At 49.1% G+C, this 14,536-nt stretch overlaps 1 protein-coding gene across 1 annotated transcript in view; it reads left to right on the forward strand.

Annotated features, from left to right (window-relative positions):
* LOC144593035 (desmoglein-2-like) overlaps positions 1 to 13,562 on the forward strand; it is a 39,714-nt gene extending 26,152 nt beyond the window's left edge. Inside the window, exons 8-16 of the mRNA XM_078398447.1 lie at positions 222 to 356; positions 2,998 to 3,183; positions 3,629 to 3,897; positions 5,165 to 5,310; positions 6,875 to 7,087; positions 7,649 to 7,876; positions 9,026 to 9,168; positions 9,995 to 10,330; positions 12,654 to 13,562. Of these exons, the coding sequence (XP_078254573.1) occupies positions 222 to 356; positions 2,998 to 3,183; positions 3,629 to 3,897; positions 5,165 to 5,310; positions 6,875 to 7,087; positions 7,649 to 7,876; positions 9,026 to 9,168; positions 9,995 to 10,330; positions 12,654 to 13,562 (2,565 nt within the window). The remainder of the gene's footprint in view (positions 1 to 221; positions 357 to 2,997; positions 3,184 to 3,628; positions 3,898 to 5,164; positions 5,311 to 6,874; positions 7,088 to 7,648; positions 7,877 to 9,025; positions 9,169 to 9,994; positions 10,331 to 12,653) is intronic.
* The last annotated feature ends 974 nt before the right edge of the window (positions 13,563 to 14,536 follow it).

The raw sequence follows: 14,536 nt of genomic DNA on the forward strand, positions 1-14,536 counted from the left end.
GACCCGCTGAGTTACTCCAGCATTTTGTGTCTATCTTCAGGTTTGTAGGTTCATTGGCCCTCTGTAAATTGAGGTACAGTGAAGTTCTTTGCCTGGTTGCTACCGGTTGGCCCCCCTCGCTCTCAGACGGCCCCCCTCACTCTCCGATGCCCCCCCTCACTCTCCGACAGCCCCTCTTGCTCTCGGCTAATGACCTTTCCTGCTGTTTCTGCTTTCTTCAGACGCAAGATTTCTACACCATGATTGTTGAAGCTCGTGATAGGGCTGGGAATATTCAAGGGTTACACACAAGTGCGACCTTGCAGGTGAAGATTTTGGATGTCAATGACAACGTTCCTACTGTGGAGAAACATACGGTAAGGTTCTGTCCCCAGGCAATATTGTTAATATAATAATTAAGAATTATATTAATCAACTGAAATTGTTTTGTTTAGTTGAGTTTAATTTGTTATTGGCACATGGGCCGAGAAAATTATTTTGCTGCGTGCTATCCAGTTAGCGAAAAGACTGTACGGGTTGAACATCAATTTTCTGGCACCCTCGGTTCCAGAGCCTTTTTGGATTATCCGGTTTTTTGGACTAACTGAGGTCACGTGATAATGGAATGATAATATACCCCTCCCCTGGCTCTAAAGCACCACGGAGTAGCAAAAACTTAATTAAACAAATAGAGTCATCGTGTGGAAACAGGCCCTTCAGCCCAACTTGACCACACCGGCCGACTGTCCCAGCTACACTTGTCCCACCTGCCCACGTTTTGGCCCATATCCCTCCATATATGTTCTATCCATGTACCTGTCTAACTGTTTCTTAAATGTTGGGATAGTCCCTGCCTCAACTACCTCCTCTGGCAGCTTGTTCCATACACCCACCACCCTTTGTGTGAAAAAAGTTACCCCTCAGATTCCAATTAAATCTTTTCCCCTTCACCTTGAACCTTTGCCCTCTTGTCCTCGATTCCCCCACTCTGGGCAGGAGACTCTGCATCTACCCAATCTATTCCCTTTCATGATTTTAGACTCTATAAGATCACCCCTCATCCTCCTCCGCTCCAAGGAATAGAGTCCCAGTATACTCAACCTCTCCCTGTAGCTCACCCCCTCTAGTCCTGGCACCGGCCTCATACATTTTCTCTGTATCCTTTCCAGCTTCACAACTTCCTCCCTATAACATGGTGCCCAGAACTGAACACAATAATCTAAAAGGCGGCCTCACCAACGTCTTACACAATTGTAACCTGAACTCCCAACATCGATCCTCAATACTCTGACTGATGAAAAAGCCAATTTGCTAAATGCCTTTTTGACCACCCTATCTACCTGTGACTCCACCTTAAAGGAACCATGCACCTGCACTCCTAGATCCCTCTGTTCTACAACACTCCCCAGTGCCCTACCATTCACTGTGTAGGTCCTGCCCATGTTAGACTTCCCAAAATGCAACACCTCACATTTCTCTGTGTTAAATTCCATCAACCATTCCTCAGCCCACCTGGCCAATCTATCCAGATCCTGCTGCAATCTTTCACAACCGTCTTCACTATCTGCAAAACCACTCACTTTTGTATCATCAGCAAAGTTGCTAATCTTGCCCTGTATGTTCCCATCCAAATCATTAATATAGACGACAAGCAGTAACAGGCCCAGCACCGAACCCTGAGGCACACCACTAGTCAGAGGCCTCCAGTCCGAGAAGCAACCTTCCACCATCACCCTCTGCTTCCTTCCATTGGGCCAATTTTCTATCCATTCAGTTATCTCTCCTTGAATACCATGTGATCTAACTTCCAGAGCAGCTTAACATGCGGCACCTTGTTGAATGCTTTGCTGAAGTCCATGTATACAACATCTGCAGCTCTGCCTTCATCAACCTTTTTGGTCACGTCTTCGAAAAACTCAATCAGATTTGTGAGACACGACCTCCCACGTACAAATCCCTGCTAACTAACCCTAATCAGCCCTTGTCCGTCTAATTTGTAATTAATTTGTAATTAATTTGTAATTAATTTATAAGCCAAGTATGTAAGCATGCAAGGAATTTGATTTGCCAAGTCATACAAAAAAGCAACAAGGTAGATGACCACATAAAAATCAAAAATAGACATAAACAGCCACCACAATGGATCCCTAGGGCACATAGCATAAGCAGAGACCCACGGCCATCAGTTCAATATCCGGGCCACACACACGGTCCGTCACCGTGATGTGACCAGAGTTGTACCGACCGCTGTCACTCTCTCTGCAGTCACTGCCCGCCCGAACAGTCAGAAAGCCGTCCACACTCGCACTAGACTCCGGGATGTCCTCCTGGAGCCATGTACCCGCAAACACTGAGATCACGGCACTCACTCCGAGTCTGCACCAGTGCAGACAGCACGTCCATCTTGTTTTTTCGGCGACCTCACATTTCCCACAGTTGTGGAAGGCAAATAACTTGTACCTTTTTTTCTCCCGCGGTCGGGGCAATTGGAACTTCCGCAGTCGGGGCGGTCGAAGCTCTCGCATCGGGGCGATCGAAGCTCCCGTAATTGGGGCGGTCGAAGCTCCTGCGGTTGGAGCTCCCGCAGTCGATCCCGAACAAAGGGACCGCCAGCTCCACGATGTTAAAGCCGCAGTGCAGACGGAGATACGATGAAAAAGTCGCATCTCCGTCGAGGAAAGAGAGTTTCCCACCCCCACATAATACAAAAACTAAAGGTATACTAAAAACATACGTAAACACGGACCAAAAGAAGGAAAAGAGGAGACAGGCTGTTTCTGTTTCTGTGCCTGCATATCCTATCCCTCAGAATGCTCTCTAGTAATTTTCCAACCAAGATGTTAAGCTCACTGGCCTATAGTTCCCAGCAGATTCCCTGCAACCCTTCTTGAAAAGAGGCACAACATTTGAATACCAGTATTTAAGGACGACTCGTAAATTTCAACCAGGGCTCCCGCAATTTCCTCTCTGGTTTTCCGCAATGTCCCCGGATATATCTAATCTTGTTCTCCACTTCAGTATGAGGTAACTGTGGAAGAAAATAGGAAATATTTTGAAGCCCTCCACATGAAAGTACAGGACGCGGATCTGGAGTTCACGGATAACTGGTTGGGTCACTTTGAAATCATCGAGGGCAATGAAAATGGACACTTCAGGATTGACATGAATAATCAAACCAATGAAGGAATTCTGATTGTCCAGAAGGTAAGGATGCCACCCTATCTACCTGTATCACCACCTTCGGAGAATGTAAGTGGCGGCACAGTGGCACAGCGGTAGAGCTGCTGCTTCACAGCACCAGAGACGTACTGCAGATTCAATCCTGACCTCGGGTGCTGTCTGTGTGTGGAGTTTGCACGTTCTCCCTGTGACAGGTCACGGGGAGAATGTACAACCTCCGTGAGCCTGCACCCGTAGTCGGGATCAAACTCGGGTCTCTGGCGCTGCGTGGCAGTGACTTTACCGCTACACCACCGCGATGATGCCCCACTTGATGGGTGGAATGGCCTAATTCTGCACCTATAAACTTATGAACTTAAGCAACTTTGCAACAAAGTCAGTTAACGTGTGTTATATCTCTTGATACAGTAGTACCCTTTGCTGTTTACTGTTTTACACTGGGAGTTATTTCTTCCTTTCCCTGACCCAGGAGTTCAACTATGAAGAAATGGAAAAGGTGCATTTGGTTGTTCGAGTTTCCAATAAGGCAGCATATCACCACACAGTGAATACGGCCGTGATACCGCAACCCTTTGATATAAACGTCCTCATACAAAATGTGGCAGAAGGCTTTGTGTTTAACCCCAGCAAATTGGAGGTGACAATTACCGAAACCAGCACAACCACGAGGATGACCCAGGTCCTTGGTATTTACACAGCAGTTAGTGCAGACACTGGAGAAACGAGTAAAAGCACAAAGTAAGGAAATCAACATCCTATTAATCGAAACACAAAGTGCTGGTGGAGTTGGGACGGTCAGGCAGCTTCTGTGGAGGGAATGAACAGGCGACGTTTCTGGTCGGGACCCTTCTTCAGGGGGGCACGGTGGCTCAGCGGCAGAGTTGCTGCCTCACGGCGCCAGTGACCCTCGTTCGATCCTGAATACAGATGCTGTCTGTACATCCTCCCTGTGACCACATTGGTTTACCCCGGATGCTCCGGTTTCCTCACACACTCCAAAGACGTACACGTTTGTAGGTTAATTGTCTTTGGTAAAAATCATTAAAATTGTCCCCAGTGTGCAGGATAGTGCTAGTGTACGGGGTGATTGCTGGTCGGCGTGGACACGGTGGGCTAAAGGGCCTGTTTCCACGCTGTATCTCCAAAGTCTTAAGTAAAGATGGTTCACCTATCCATGTTCTCCAAGAATGTTGCCTGACCCACTGAGATACTCCAACATTTTGTGTTGTACACAAGACTCTAGTTCCTTGTGTCCCTCTAGTTTGTAGTGGGAGGGAGGGGGAGAAAGGTGAAGCCCCCGGGACAAAGCCTAGAAAGTTATTGGAACAAGGAACTGCAGATGCTGGTTTACAAACAAAAAGACACAAAATGGCTGGAGTAACTCATAAGGTGAGGCAGCATCTCTGGAGAAGGTGAACAGGGTAGTCTGAAGAAGGGTCCCGACCCGAAACATCACCTGTCCATGTTCTCCAGAGATGCTGCCTGATCTGCTGAGGTACACCATCACTTGGTGCCTTTCTTTTTCCAGGCAAGTGATAGATGGACACAGGTGAGGGGGTGGTGATGTTCGATGGGTGGAGGTAAACAGGAGGTGTCAGATAAGGAGAGAAGAGGAGGAGTGAAATATAAAGCCAGAGGGAGGGATGTGGAGGGATGGAAGAAAACGGGGGGGAGGGAGGGCGATAATAGGGAAATCATAAGGCAGCAGAATTAGGACATGAGGGCGTGAGGAGGTTAGGGATGGGAGATGAGCAAGATAACTGGTGGGATAATGGGAGAGGTAGGTGTGCACTGTGGGGGAGGGAGAGGCACAGGAAAGAGAGGGGGGTTTAGGTGGGGGGTTTCTACTTTATTGGAGAATTCAATGTTCATACCATTAGGTTGTAATCAGCCACTCCGGAATATGAGGCACTGTTCCTCCAGTTTGTGTCTCCGTCCTTGTAATCCTCTGTTTAATTTGTTAAACGCAAAGTGCTGATGTGTGTACTGCCCGCTTCTCCAATAGGTACGCGAAGGATAGTGAGAAGGCTAACTGGTTGATAATCGACGAGGACACCGGAGAGGTTACGTTTGACGGCGTGCCTGATCGCGAGTCTGAGTATGTGATCAATGGGACGTACACTGCCACAGTTCTGGCCATCACGCAGGAGCGTGAGTAAATGAAATGCAGCGGGCACAAGTTCGGTCCGTTTAGTTTATTATTGTCACGTACAGATACAGAGCTTTATTGTCATTCGATACCGAGATACCGAACGAGATTACATTTCCAGCAGTCACAGAACACAACAAAAAAGAAAAGAACACAGGACACACGACCCCAACACAAACATCCATCACAGTGACTCCAAACACCCCCTCACTGTGATGGAGGGCAACAAAACTTCCACTCTCTTCCCCCCCACGCCCACGGACAGACAGCTCGACCCCTACCGAGGCGACCGGCCCGCACAGCCCCCGCAAGGGGATGGAAGTCCCCACGGCCGAGCCGCATCGGGCGCTGAAACGTCCCGCGGCCGTACCGGGCGATGTTAGGTCCCGCGGCCGAGCCGCGCCGGCGATGTTAAGTCCAGCGGCCGAGCCGCGCCGGGCGATGGAAGGCCCCGCGGCTGAGCCGCGCCCCGAGGAAGAGACCTAAAAAAAGAAAGGTTTCCCCCACCCCACCCCACCCCCCCCCCCCCCCCCCCACACATACACAGCTAAAAACAAAAACCATCCCAACACCAACACACAAACAAAAAAGGAAAAAAGACAAACAGACTGCCAGCGAGCCGCAGCCGTTAGGCGCCGCCACACGTATTATTGTCACGTGCAGCGAGATACAGTCTTTAGACTTTAGAGATACAGCTCAAGCCAACCACGCTCATGCCCCATCTTGAGAGTTCAGACATGCAGCGCAGAAACAGGCCACGGTCAGCTCACCAAGTCTACGCCAACCAGCGGTCAACCCTTACGCTAACAAACTTACCAAAGTCAATTAATCTACAACCCTGTATGTATTTGGAGTGTGGGAGGAAACCGGAGCACCTAGAGAAAACCCACACGGTCACAGGGAAAACATACAAACTTGCAGCAGCACAATAGAATATGTAAAAATAGTACTGGGTAAACAATATAATTAAATAAAAGTTTATAAAATATATATACATATATACACACTGAACCTTTTCATTTATTATATTGTATTTATTATATTATATTTTTTCATATTTATGTGTGTATATATATATATGCATGTGCGTGTTTGTATATATATATATATGAAAATATACATACTATATATATATATATGTGTGTGTGTATATACTGTTTGTATATACGCATGCATACACATATACTCATACATGCATGCAGGCATACACACGCATAAATCAAACAATAATACTGCACAAAGACTAAACCAATGCCCCCAGGTCTATAGTTCAGAGCTTATTTGGAAGTTGCAGTGTTTAAAAGCCTGATTAATACCAGCTTTATGACATCCTTTTGCAGGGTGACCAAAACTGAACGCAATATTCTAAGTGTGGCCCCAGCAATGTCTTGTGCAACTGTAACATAACTTTTGGGATTCCCGTCATAGAGTCATACAGCATGGATACCAGCCCTTCAGCCCATCTTGCCCATGCCGACCCAGATGTCCTATCTACGTTGGATGGGATAAGGTCCCAACTCCTCTACTCATGGTAACCAGTAACAAGACCTTCTCTCTCTGCCACAGGTTACGGCTTCGGCACCAGCACTGGAACCATTGTGATAAATGTAAATGATGTCAACGACCACACTCCCAGCTTCGAGAACACGCAACCATGCATTTGCAGTTCTGCAAGGTATTTGAGACTGGCTGCGTCTGATCCCGATGAGCCGCCATTTGGAGTACCGTTCCATTTCGACGTACAGTCCAACAAAATGTGGAAGCTAGGACGCACGGACGGTGAGACCTCAGAGAGAAAGCAACATCAGATTTATTTACATTCAAAGTACACACGGTGGTGCAGCGGTAGAGTTGCTGCCTGACAGCGCCAGAGACCCGGGTTCAATCCCGACCATGGGTGCTGTCTGTATGGAGTTTGTACGTTCTCCCCGTGACCTGCGTGCGTTTTCTCCGGATGCTCCGGTTTCCTCCCACACTCCAAAGACGTGCAGGTTTGTAGGTTAATTGGCTCGGTATAAACGTAAATTGTCCCTCGTGTCTGTAGGATAGTGTGAGTCTGCGGGGATCGCTGGTCGGCGTGGACTCGGTGGGCCGGAGGGCCTGCTTCCGCGCTGTATCTCTAAACTAAAGTAAACGGGTTTTTGTGCTGAAACAAGGAACTGCAGATGCTGGTTTGCAAGAACAGACACAAATACTGGAGTAACTCTGTTGCTCAGGCTGCATCTCTGGAGAACATGGATAGGGTGACGTTTCAGGTCAAGACCCTTCTTCAGGCTCTCGGTTTATGCTGACACAAGCCACCAACACTCACATTGTTTTGTTTTTAATTCTTTGTTCAAGCAACCAGCATGGAACTGGTCCCACAACAAGATTTGTACCCTGGACTGTTCACCGTGCCGGTTTGGGTGGAGGACAACGATGGGAACGGCCACATCGTCAACCTTGATGTCAGGGTCTCCGAATGTCTTGGTGCCAACCATTGCTCGGCGGAAAGATTGATCCAGTCGAAGGCCGTTCTGGGGAGTTCTGCCATCGCCCTGATAATCTTCACTCTGTTGCTGTTGCTACGTAAGCTTTGAACAATGGGCTCCCTTGTTTAACAGTTAATGTTTCTGGTTGCAAGTTAATTAAGGCAGGAGAATGGGGTTGAAAGATAGATCAGCCATGATTGAACAGCGGAGAAGACTTGATTGGCTGAGTGGCCTAATTCTGCTCCTCCCATTTATGAACTTCATCTTTGGCCTTTGTCATAGAGTCCTATTAAATCTTTCCCTTCTCACCTTAAACCTATGTCCTCTGCCTGTTAATTCCCCTACTCTGGGCAAAAGATTGTACATTCAGCCTATCTATTCCTCTCATAATCTTGGACACCTCTGTCAGATCACCCCTCATCCTTCTGTGCTCCAAGGAATAAAGTCGCAGCCTAGCCCAACCTCCTCCGGAAGCTCATGTCCTCGAGTCCTGGCAACATCCTCGCTGACTAACTTGTTACAGGCTTCCATCGCTGTGCGTTTTTAGGTGTAGATTTGGATTTATTATTGTCATGCGTACCAAAGCACAGTGAGGAGCTTTTGATTTGCACTGTGTCTTTTTCTTAAACTAAGACACAAAATACTGGAGTAACTTAGTGGGACAGGCAGCATCTCTGAAGACAATAGACAATAGGTGCAGGAGGAGGCCATTCGGCCCTTTGAGCCAGCACTGCCATTCAATGTGATCATGGCTGATTATTCTCAATCAGTTCCCCGTTCCTGCCTTCTCCCCATACCCCCTGACTCCGCTATCCTTAAGAGCTCTCTCTAGCTCTCTCTTGAATGCATTCAGAGAATTGGCCTCCACTGCCTTCTGAGGCAGAGAATGAGTTTTGGGTCGAGGCCCTTCTTCAGACTGAGAGTCAGTGGAGAGGGAAACTAGAGATATGGAAGTGTCAGGTGTGAAAATGACAGATCAAAGCAGACGGTGATCAATGAAATGTACAATGGTTCTTTGTTGGCTGAGGGGAAGGAGACAACGGGGCATACAAACAATAAAATTAATCAGGGTGACGGTGAAATTACTCGGAGAACGGGGGTGGGGGAGGGACAGGGAGAGAGAGAGGGAAAGTTGGAGAAATCAATATTCATACCGTTGGGCCGTAAGCTGACCGAGCTTCTTGATGTGTTTAGAAGTGTTTAGAAATGTTAACCTTTGCTCAGCCTTTGGCATTGCTCTCCTCAGTGCTCCCTCTGCTGCTGCTGCTGTTCTGCCAGTGTAGTGGTGGTGGACTGGGCAGGACGAAAGGCCTTGTACTCGCTGAGAAAGACGGTGGTCTCGGTACCCTGGGACAAAGTGACTTTGAGGGAGGAGGCCAAGTAGATACGGTTTGTCACCAACTATTCCGTTCTGCACCGCGACACCTTTTTTTTTACACAAATAATTTATTCCAAAACAAAAACAAACCTGCAAAGTAGTAACGCGATCAAATCAAAAGCTGCCTGTGTCGGCAGTTTACAAACAAATCAATTATCAAATTAAAATTCGGCCAACTTTGTCAATAATACGTTCGACCTCCCGCAGTGACCAGCATGCCGACACCGGGAGGGGAGGTCAGGGTGCACGGGATCGCTCAGGGAGGATAGCGAGGGAGGGTCTCGCCCTTAAGCCGCGAGATCACTCAGGATGGATAGTGAGGGAGGGTCATGCCCTTACACAGGGAGTGGCGGTGAGGGAATGCCACAGCATGGCACCGGGAGGGGCGGTGAGGGAGCGCCGCACCGCGAGATCAATCGGGAAGGGTAGTGAGGGAGGGTCATGTCCTTACACCGGGAGGGGTTGTGAGGAGGGAGCGCCGCACCGGTGCTGCGAGGAGGGGGAGGTGGGAAGGGAGTGCCGCATCTTGACTGCAGGAAGGGGGCGCCGAAGAGGGAACGGTCACTCTGTTTGCGCTTTTGGTCCACGTGTACAAAGGTGCACTGAAAAGCTTTTGCTTGACATTCTATCCGATCTGCACAGTGGCGCAGCAGTAGAGTTCCCCATCGACTGGTGCCTTCCCCTAATCCCCCATTTACTGGTGCCCTAGTGTACGGGGTGATTGGTGGGTGGCGCGGACTCAGTGGGCTGAAGGGCCTGTTTTGGCGCTGTATCTCTTGACTAAACTAAAATAAACCTGAGAGGGAACAGTGACCGGAGCCATTCTTCCCGATGCAGATGTTGCCACTGATACCTCGTCAGGGTGAACACGAGATGACTGAGCTACCTGGGGTGTGGATCGCTGAGCCATCTCGGGTCGGAGGAGCGGTAGGATCCAGCAGCGCTCATATCACTGAGAGCAAGACTGAAAGGACCAGCGTCTATGACCGGACCGGAGGGTCCATGGGAGAAGAGGCGAGGTTGGGCGTGGGCCTTTCCATGCCCATCCACGGCCAGGGCAGATCGTCAGTGTATCGCGGTCAATACCAACCCTGGATCCTTGGCGGGGAGGCAGAAGCCATCAGCGTGACTCGCGGTCAACTCAAGGCATACGTGAACCAATACATCGATCAGGTATGTGACAGAAACCTTCCCTGGCCAATGGGAGAAGACTCCCCCCACTGAGATTAGAAGGATGAGGGGGGACCTCATTGAAACTTACCGAATATTGAACGGCCTCAATAGAGTGGATGAAGAGAGGATGTTTCCACTAGTGGGAGAGTCTAGAACCAGAGGGCACAGCCTCAGAATAAAAGGACGCACCTTTACAAAGGAGGGATTTCTTTAGTCAGTGGGTGGTGAATCTGTGGTATTCATTGCCACAAACGCTGTGGAGGCCATCAATAGGTATTTTAAGATGGAGATTGACAGATTCTTCATTAGTAAAGGTGTCAGGGGTTACAGGGAGAAGGCAGGAGATTGGGGTTGAGAGGGAAAGATAGATCAACCATGATTGAGTGGTGGAGTAGACTTGATGGGCTGAATGGCCTAATTCTGCTCCTAGATCTAATGAACTTGTGAATGAAATGACTTTGCAGGTGGGGCGGTACAGCGGTAGAGTTGCTGCCTCACGGCACTAGAGACCCTTGTTCAATCCTGACTATAGCTACTGTTTGTACAAAATTTGTATGTTCCACCTGTGAGTGGTGGGTTTTTTCCGGGTGCTCCTGTTTCATCTAATATTCCAAAGACATGCAGGTTTGTAGGTTTATTGCTTTTGTAAATTGTCCCTCGAGTGTAGGACCGAACTTGTGATCATTGGTCGGCACGGTCTCGGTGGGCAGAAGGGACTGTTTCCATGCGATATCTCTAATATAGTCAAAGAGTCGTATAGCATGAAAACAGGCCCATCGGCCCAACTAGCCCCAAACGACCAACCTGTCCCATCTACATTAGTCCCACCTATCCCACCATTACACTAGGGCCATCTACACTAGGGCCATCTACACTAGTCCCACCTATCCCACCATTACACTAGGGCCATCTACACTAGGGCCATCTACACTAGTCCCACCTATCCCACCATTACACTAGGGCCATCTACACTAGGGCCATCTACACTAGTCCCACCTACACTAGTCCCACCTATCCCACCATTACACTAGGGCCATCTACACTAGGCCATCTACACTAGTCCCACCTATCCCACCATTACACTAGGGCCATCTACACTAGGCCATCTACACTAGTCCTACCTATCCCACCATTTTGTCCCTATCCTAACCATACAGTGTTTCTTAAACGTTGTGATTGTACCTGCCTCAACTACCTCCTCTGGCAGCTCGTTCCGTACACCCACCATCCTTTGTGTAAAAAAAAAAGTCACCCTTCAGGTCCCTATTAAATCTTTCCCCCCTCACCTTAATCCTATGCCCTCTGGTTGTTGATTTCCCTACTCAGCAAGCGACTCTGTGCGTTTATCGATCTATTCCTCGCATGATTTTGTACACCTCTATAAGATCACCCCCTTATCTTCCTGCGCTCCAAGGAATAGAGTCCCAGCCTGCTCAACCACTCCCTATACCTCACGTGCTTGAGTCCTGTCAACATGCTCGTAAATCTTCCCTGCACCCTTTCTAGCTTGACAACATCATTTCTATAACATGGTGACCAAAACTGAACAGTTCTCTAAATGTGGCCTCACCTTATACAACTGCAACATGACCTCCCAACTTCCGTACTCAATACTCTGACTGATGAAGGTCAATGCACCGAAAGCCATTTTGACCACCCGATGGACCTGTGAAGCCACTTTCAAGAAACTATGTACCTGCACACCTAGATCCCTCTGCTCTTCAACACTCCCCTACCATTCACAGTATAGGTCTTGCCCGTGTTAGACTTCCTAAAATGCAACACCTCACTCACATTTCTCTGTATTAAATTCCATCAACCATTACTCAGCCCACCGGTCCAACCGATCAAGATGCTGCTGCAATATTAGAGATTTAGAGATACAGCGCAGAAACAGGCCCTTCGGCCCACCGCGTCCGCGCTGCCCAGCGATCCCCGCACATTAACACTATCCTTCACCCACTAGGGACAATTTTTACATTTGCCCAGCCAATTAACCTACAAACCTGTACGTCTTTGGAGTGTGGGAGGAAACCGAAGATCTCGGAGAAAACCCACGGGGAGAACGTAACAAACTCCGTACAGACGGCGCCCGTAGTCAGGATCGAACCTGAGTCTCCGGTGCTGCATTTGCTGTAAGACAGCAACTCTACCACTGCGCCATCGTGCCGCCCTGAACACCATCTTCAGGTTCAACAATACCACCTGCTTCAGTGTCCTCTGCAAACTTGTTAACCATGCCATGTACGTTCTCTAAGCTAAACTAAACTGCTTGGTGCAAGATTTGGTAATGTCTTTTTATCCCACCTGTGTTTTATTTTAGAAGCTACTCGTTGTTGACCAAGATTGGGCCCGTCAGGCCTCCAGCGATTCTCTGCTGGTTTTTCACAATGAAGGCTCCAACAGCAACGATGGTTCACTGGAGTGCTGCAGCCTTGTGGAGGAAGCCCCTTTCGATGACTCCTTCTTGAACAACTTGGACCTGAAGTTCAAGGCTCTGGCTGGGATCTGCAGCGGCCGATTGTCGGGCGGCGAGACCGCAGAGGTGGTCACCTCTGCCAGCTGGCAGCTGGAGGCCCCCCCGCGACCCCTGCCCCAACAGGAGGAGGCTGTGGGGGAGGAGGTAGCGTGGTCCAGCGTAACGAGAGAAGTGGTCCAGCCTGCCGCCGACCCATTGTCCGTGAAGAAATGCTACGTTGTGACCACCACGATTGAGCCCAGCAAGGAAGACCTCCTGGTTGCCCACGACTGGAGCGGCGTCGCATCTGGGCACGAGGGATTCCAGAGGGTGTCCGCCAGTTCTGACCCCACTGTGGCTCAACGACGGGCTGTTGACCACAGCGCGGGGCAGTTTCAAGGGGCCGTTCACTCCTCGACTATCCCCACCGTGCAGAAGAACGTGGTGGCGATGCGGTCCGTTCGCGTGGGCTCGGGAGGCGCCCAGCGAGTGGCTGCTGACCCGTCGGCCGGTCACTTGGTCTCGCACAACACCAGCGTGGTGACAAGTCTGGCTAAGGTGGAGTCGGGGGGGGTGCAGGACATGTTCATCGGGCTGGTTCCTGAATCCCAGGGACACGCATCCATCGCTGGGTCAGGCTGGGGAGAGGTGGTGGATCCCAGCCTCGTCAATAAACAGGCCATCAAGAAAAACGTCACCACTGGTAAATCAAACAGCGGGATGTATAAATCAGTGAAAAAGACCACCAAGTTGGTGCAGTTAGTCCAGGAGTAACACTTCCCCAAGTCTGCTCATCGATTTGGATTGGGAACAGATAAAGATCAAACCATTCATCACATTTTGATTCCAGAACACAACTGATTCTTCTCCCCCATCACCAAGGACCCTTAGAGTCATGGAGTCATTCAACACGGAAACAGGCCCTTCGGCCCAACTCATCTATGCCAACCAAGATGCCTCACCCACACTAGTCCCACCGGCCTGCATTTGGTCAATATCCTTCTAAATCTTTCCTAGCCATGTACCTGTCAAATGTTCATAAGTTCTAGGAGCAGAATTAGGCCATCCGGCCCATCAAGTCTATTCCACCATTCAATCATGGCTGATCTATCTATTCACAAAATGCTGGAGTAATTCAGCAGGTCAGGCAGCATCTCGGGAGAGAAGGAATGGGTGACGTTTCGGGTCGAGACTCTTCTTCAGACCTGAAGAAGGGTCTCGACCCGAAACGTCACCCATTCCTTCTCTCCCGAGATGCTGCCTGACCTGCTGAATTACTCCAGCATTTTGTGAATAAATCGATTTGTACCAGCATCTGCAGTTATTTTCTTATATGGCTGAATCTATCCTTCCCTCTCAACCCCATTCTCCTGCCCTTGCCCCATAATCACTGGCACCCTTACTAATCAAGAAGAGTTATTATAGTACCTGCTTCAACGACCTCCTCTGGCAACTCGTTCCGTATATCAACACCCTCTGTACGGAAAAAGTTACTCCTTGATTTCACTTCAAATCTTGCTCCTCTCACCTTGTTTATGGTTCCCCCTACCCTGGGTAAAAGAATCTGTGCATTCAACCTATGTATTCCCCTCATGATTTTATACACCTCTATAAGATCACCCGTCATCCTCCAGAACACAATGGAATAAAGTCCCAGCCTGCTCAACCTTTCCCGATAGCTCAGCCCCTCAAGTCCTGGCAACATCCTTTTAAATCTTCCCTGCACTCTTTCCAGTTTAAAAAATCTT

The sequence above is a fragment of the Rhinoraja longicauda genome, chromosome 4 (assembly GCF_053455715.1).
Source record: "Rhinoraja longicauda isolate Sanriku21f chromosome 4, sRhiLon1.1, whole genome shotgun sequence".
Taxonomy (NCBI): domain Eukaryota; kingdom Metazoa; phylum Chordata; class Chondrichthyes; order Rajiformes; family Arhynchobatidae; genus Rhinoraja; species Rhinoraja longicauda.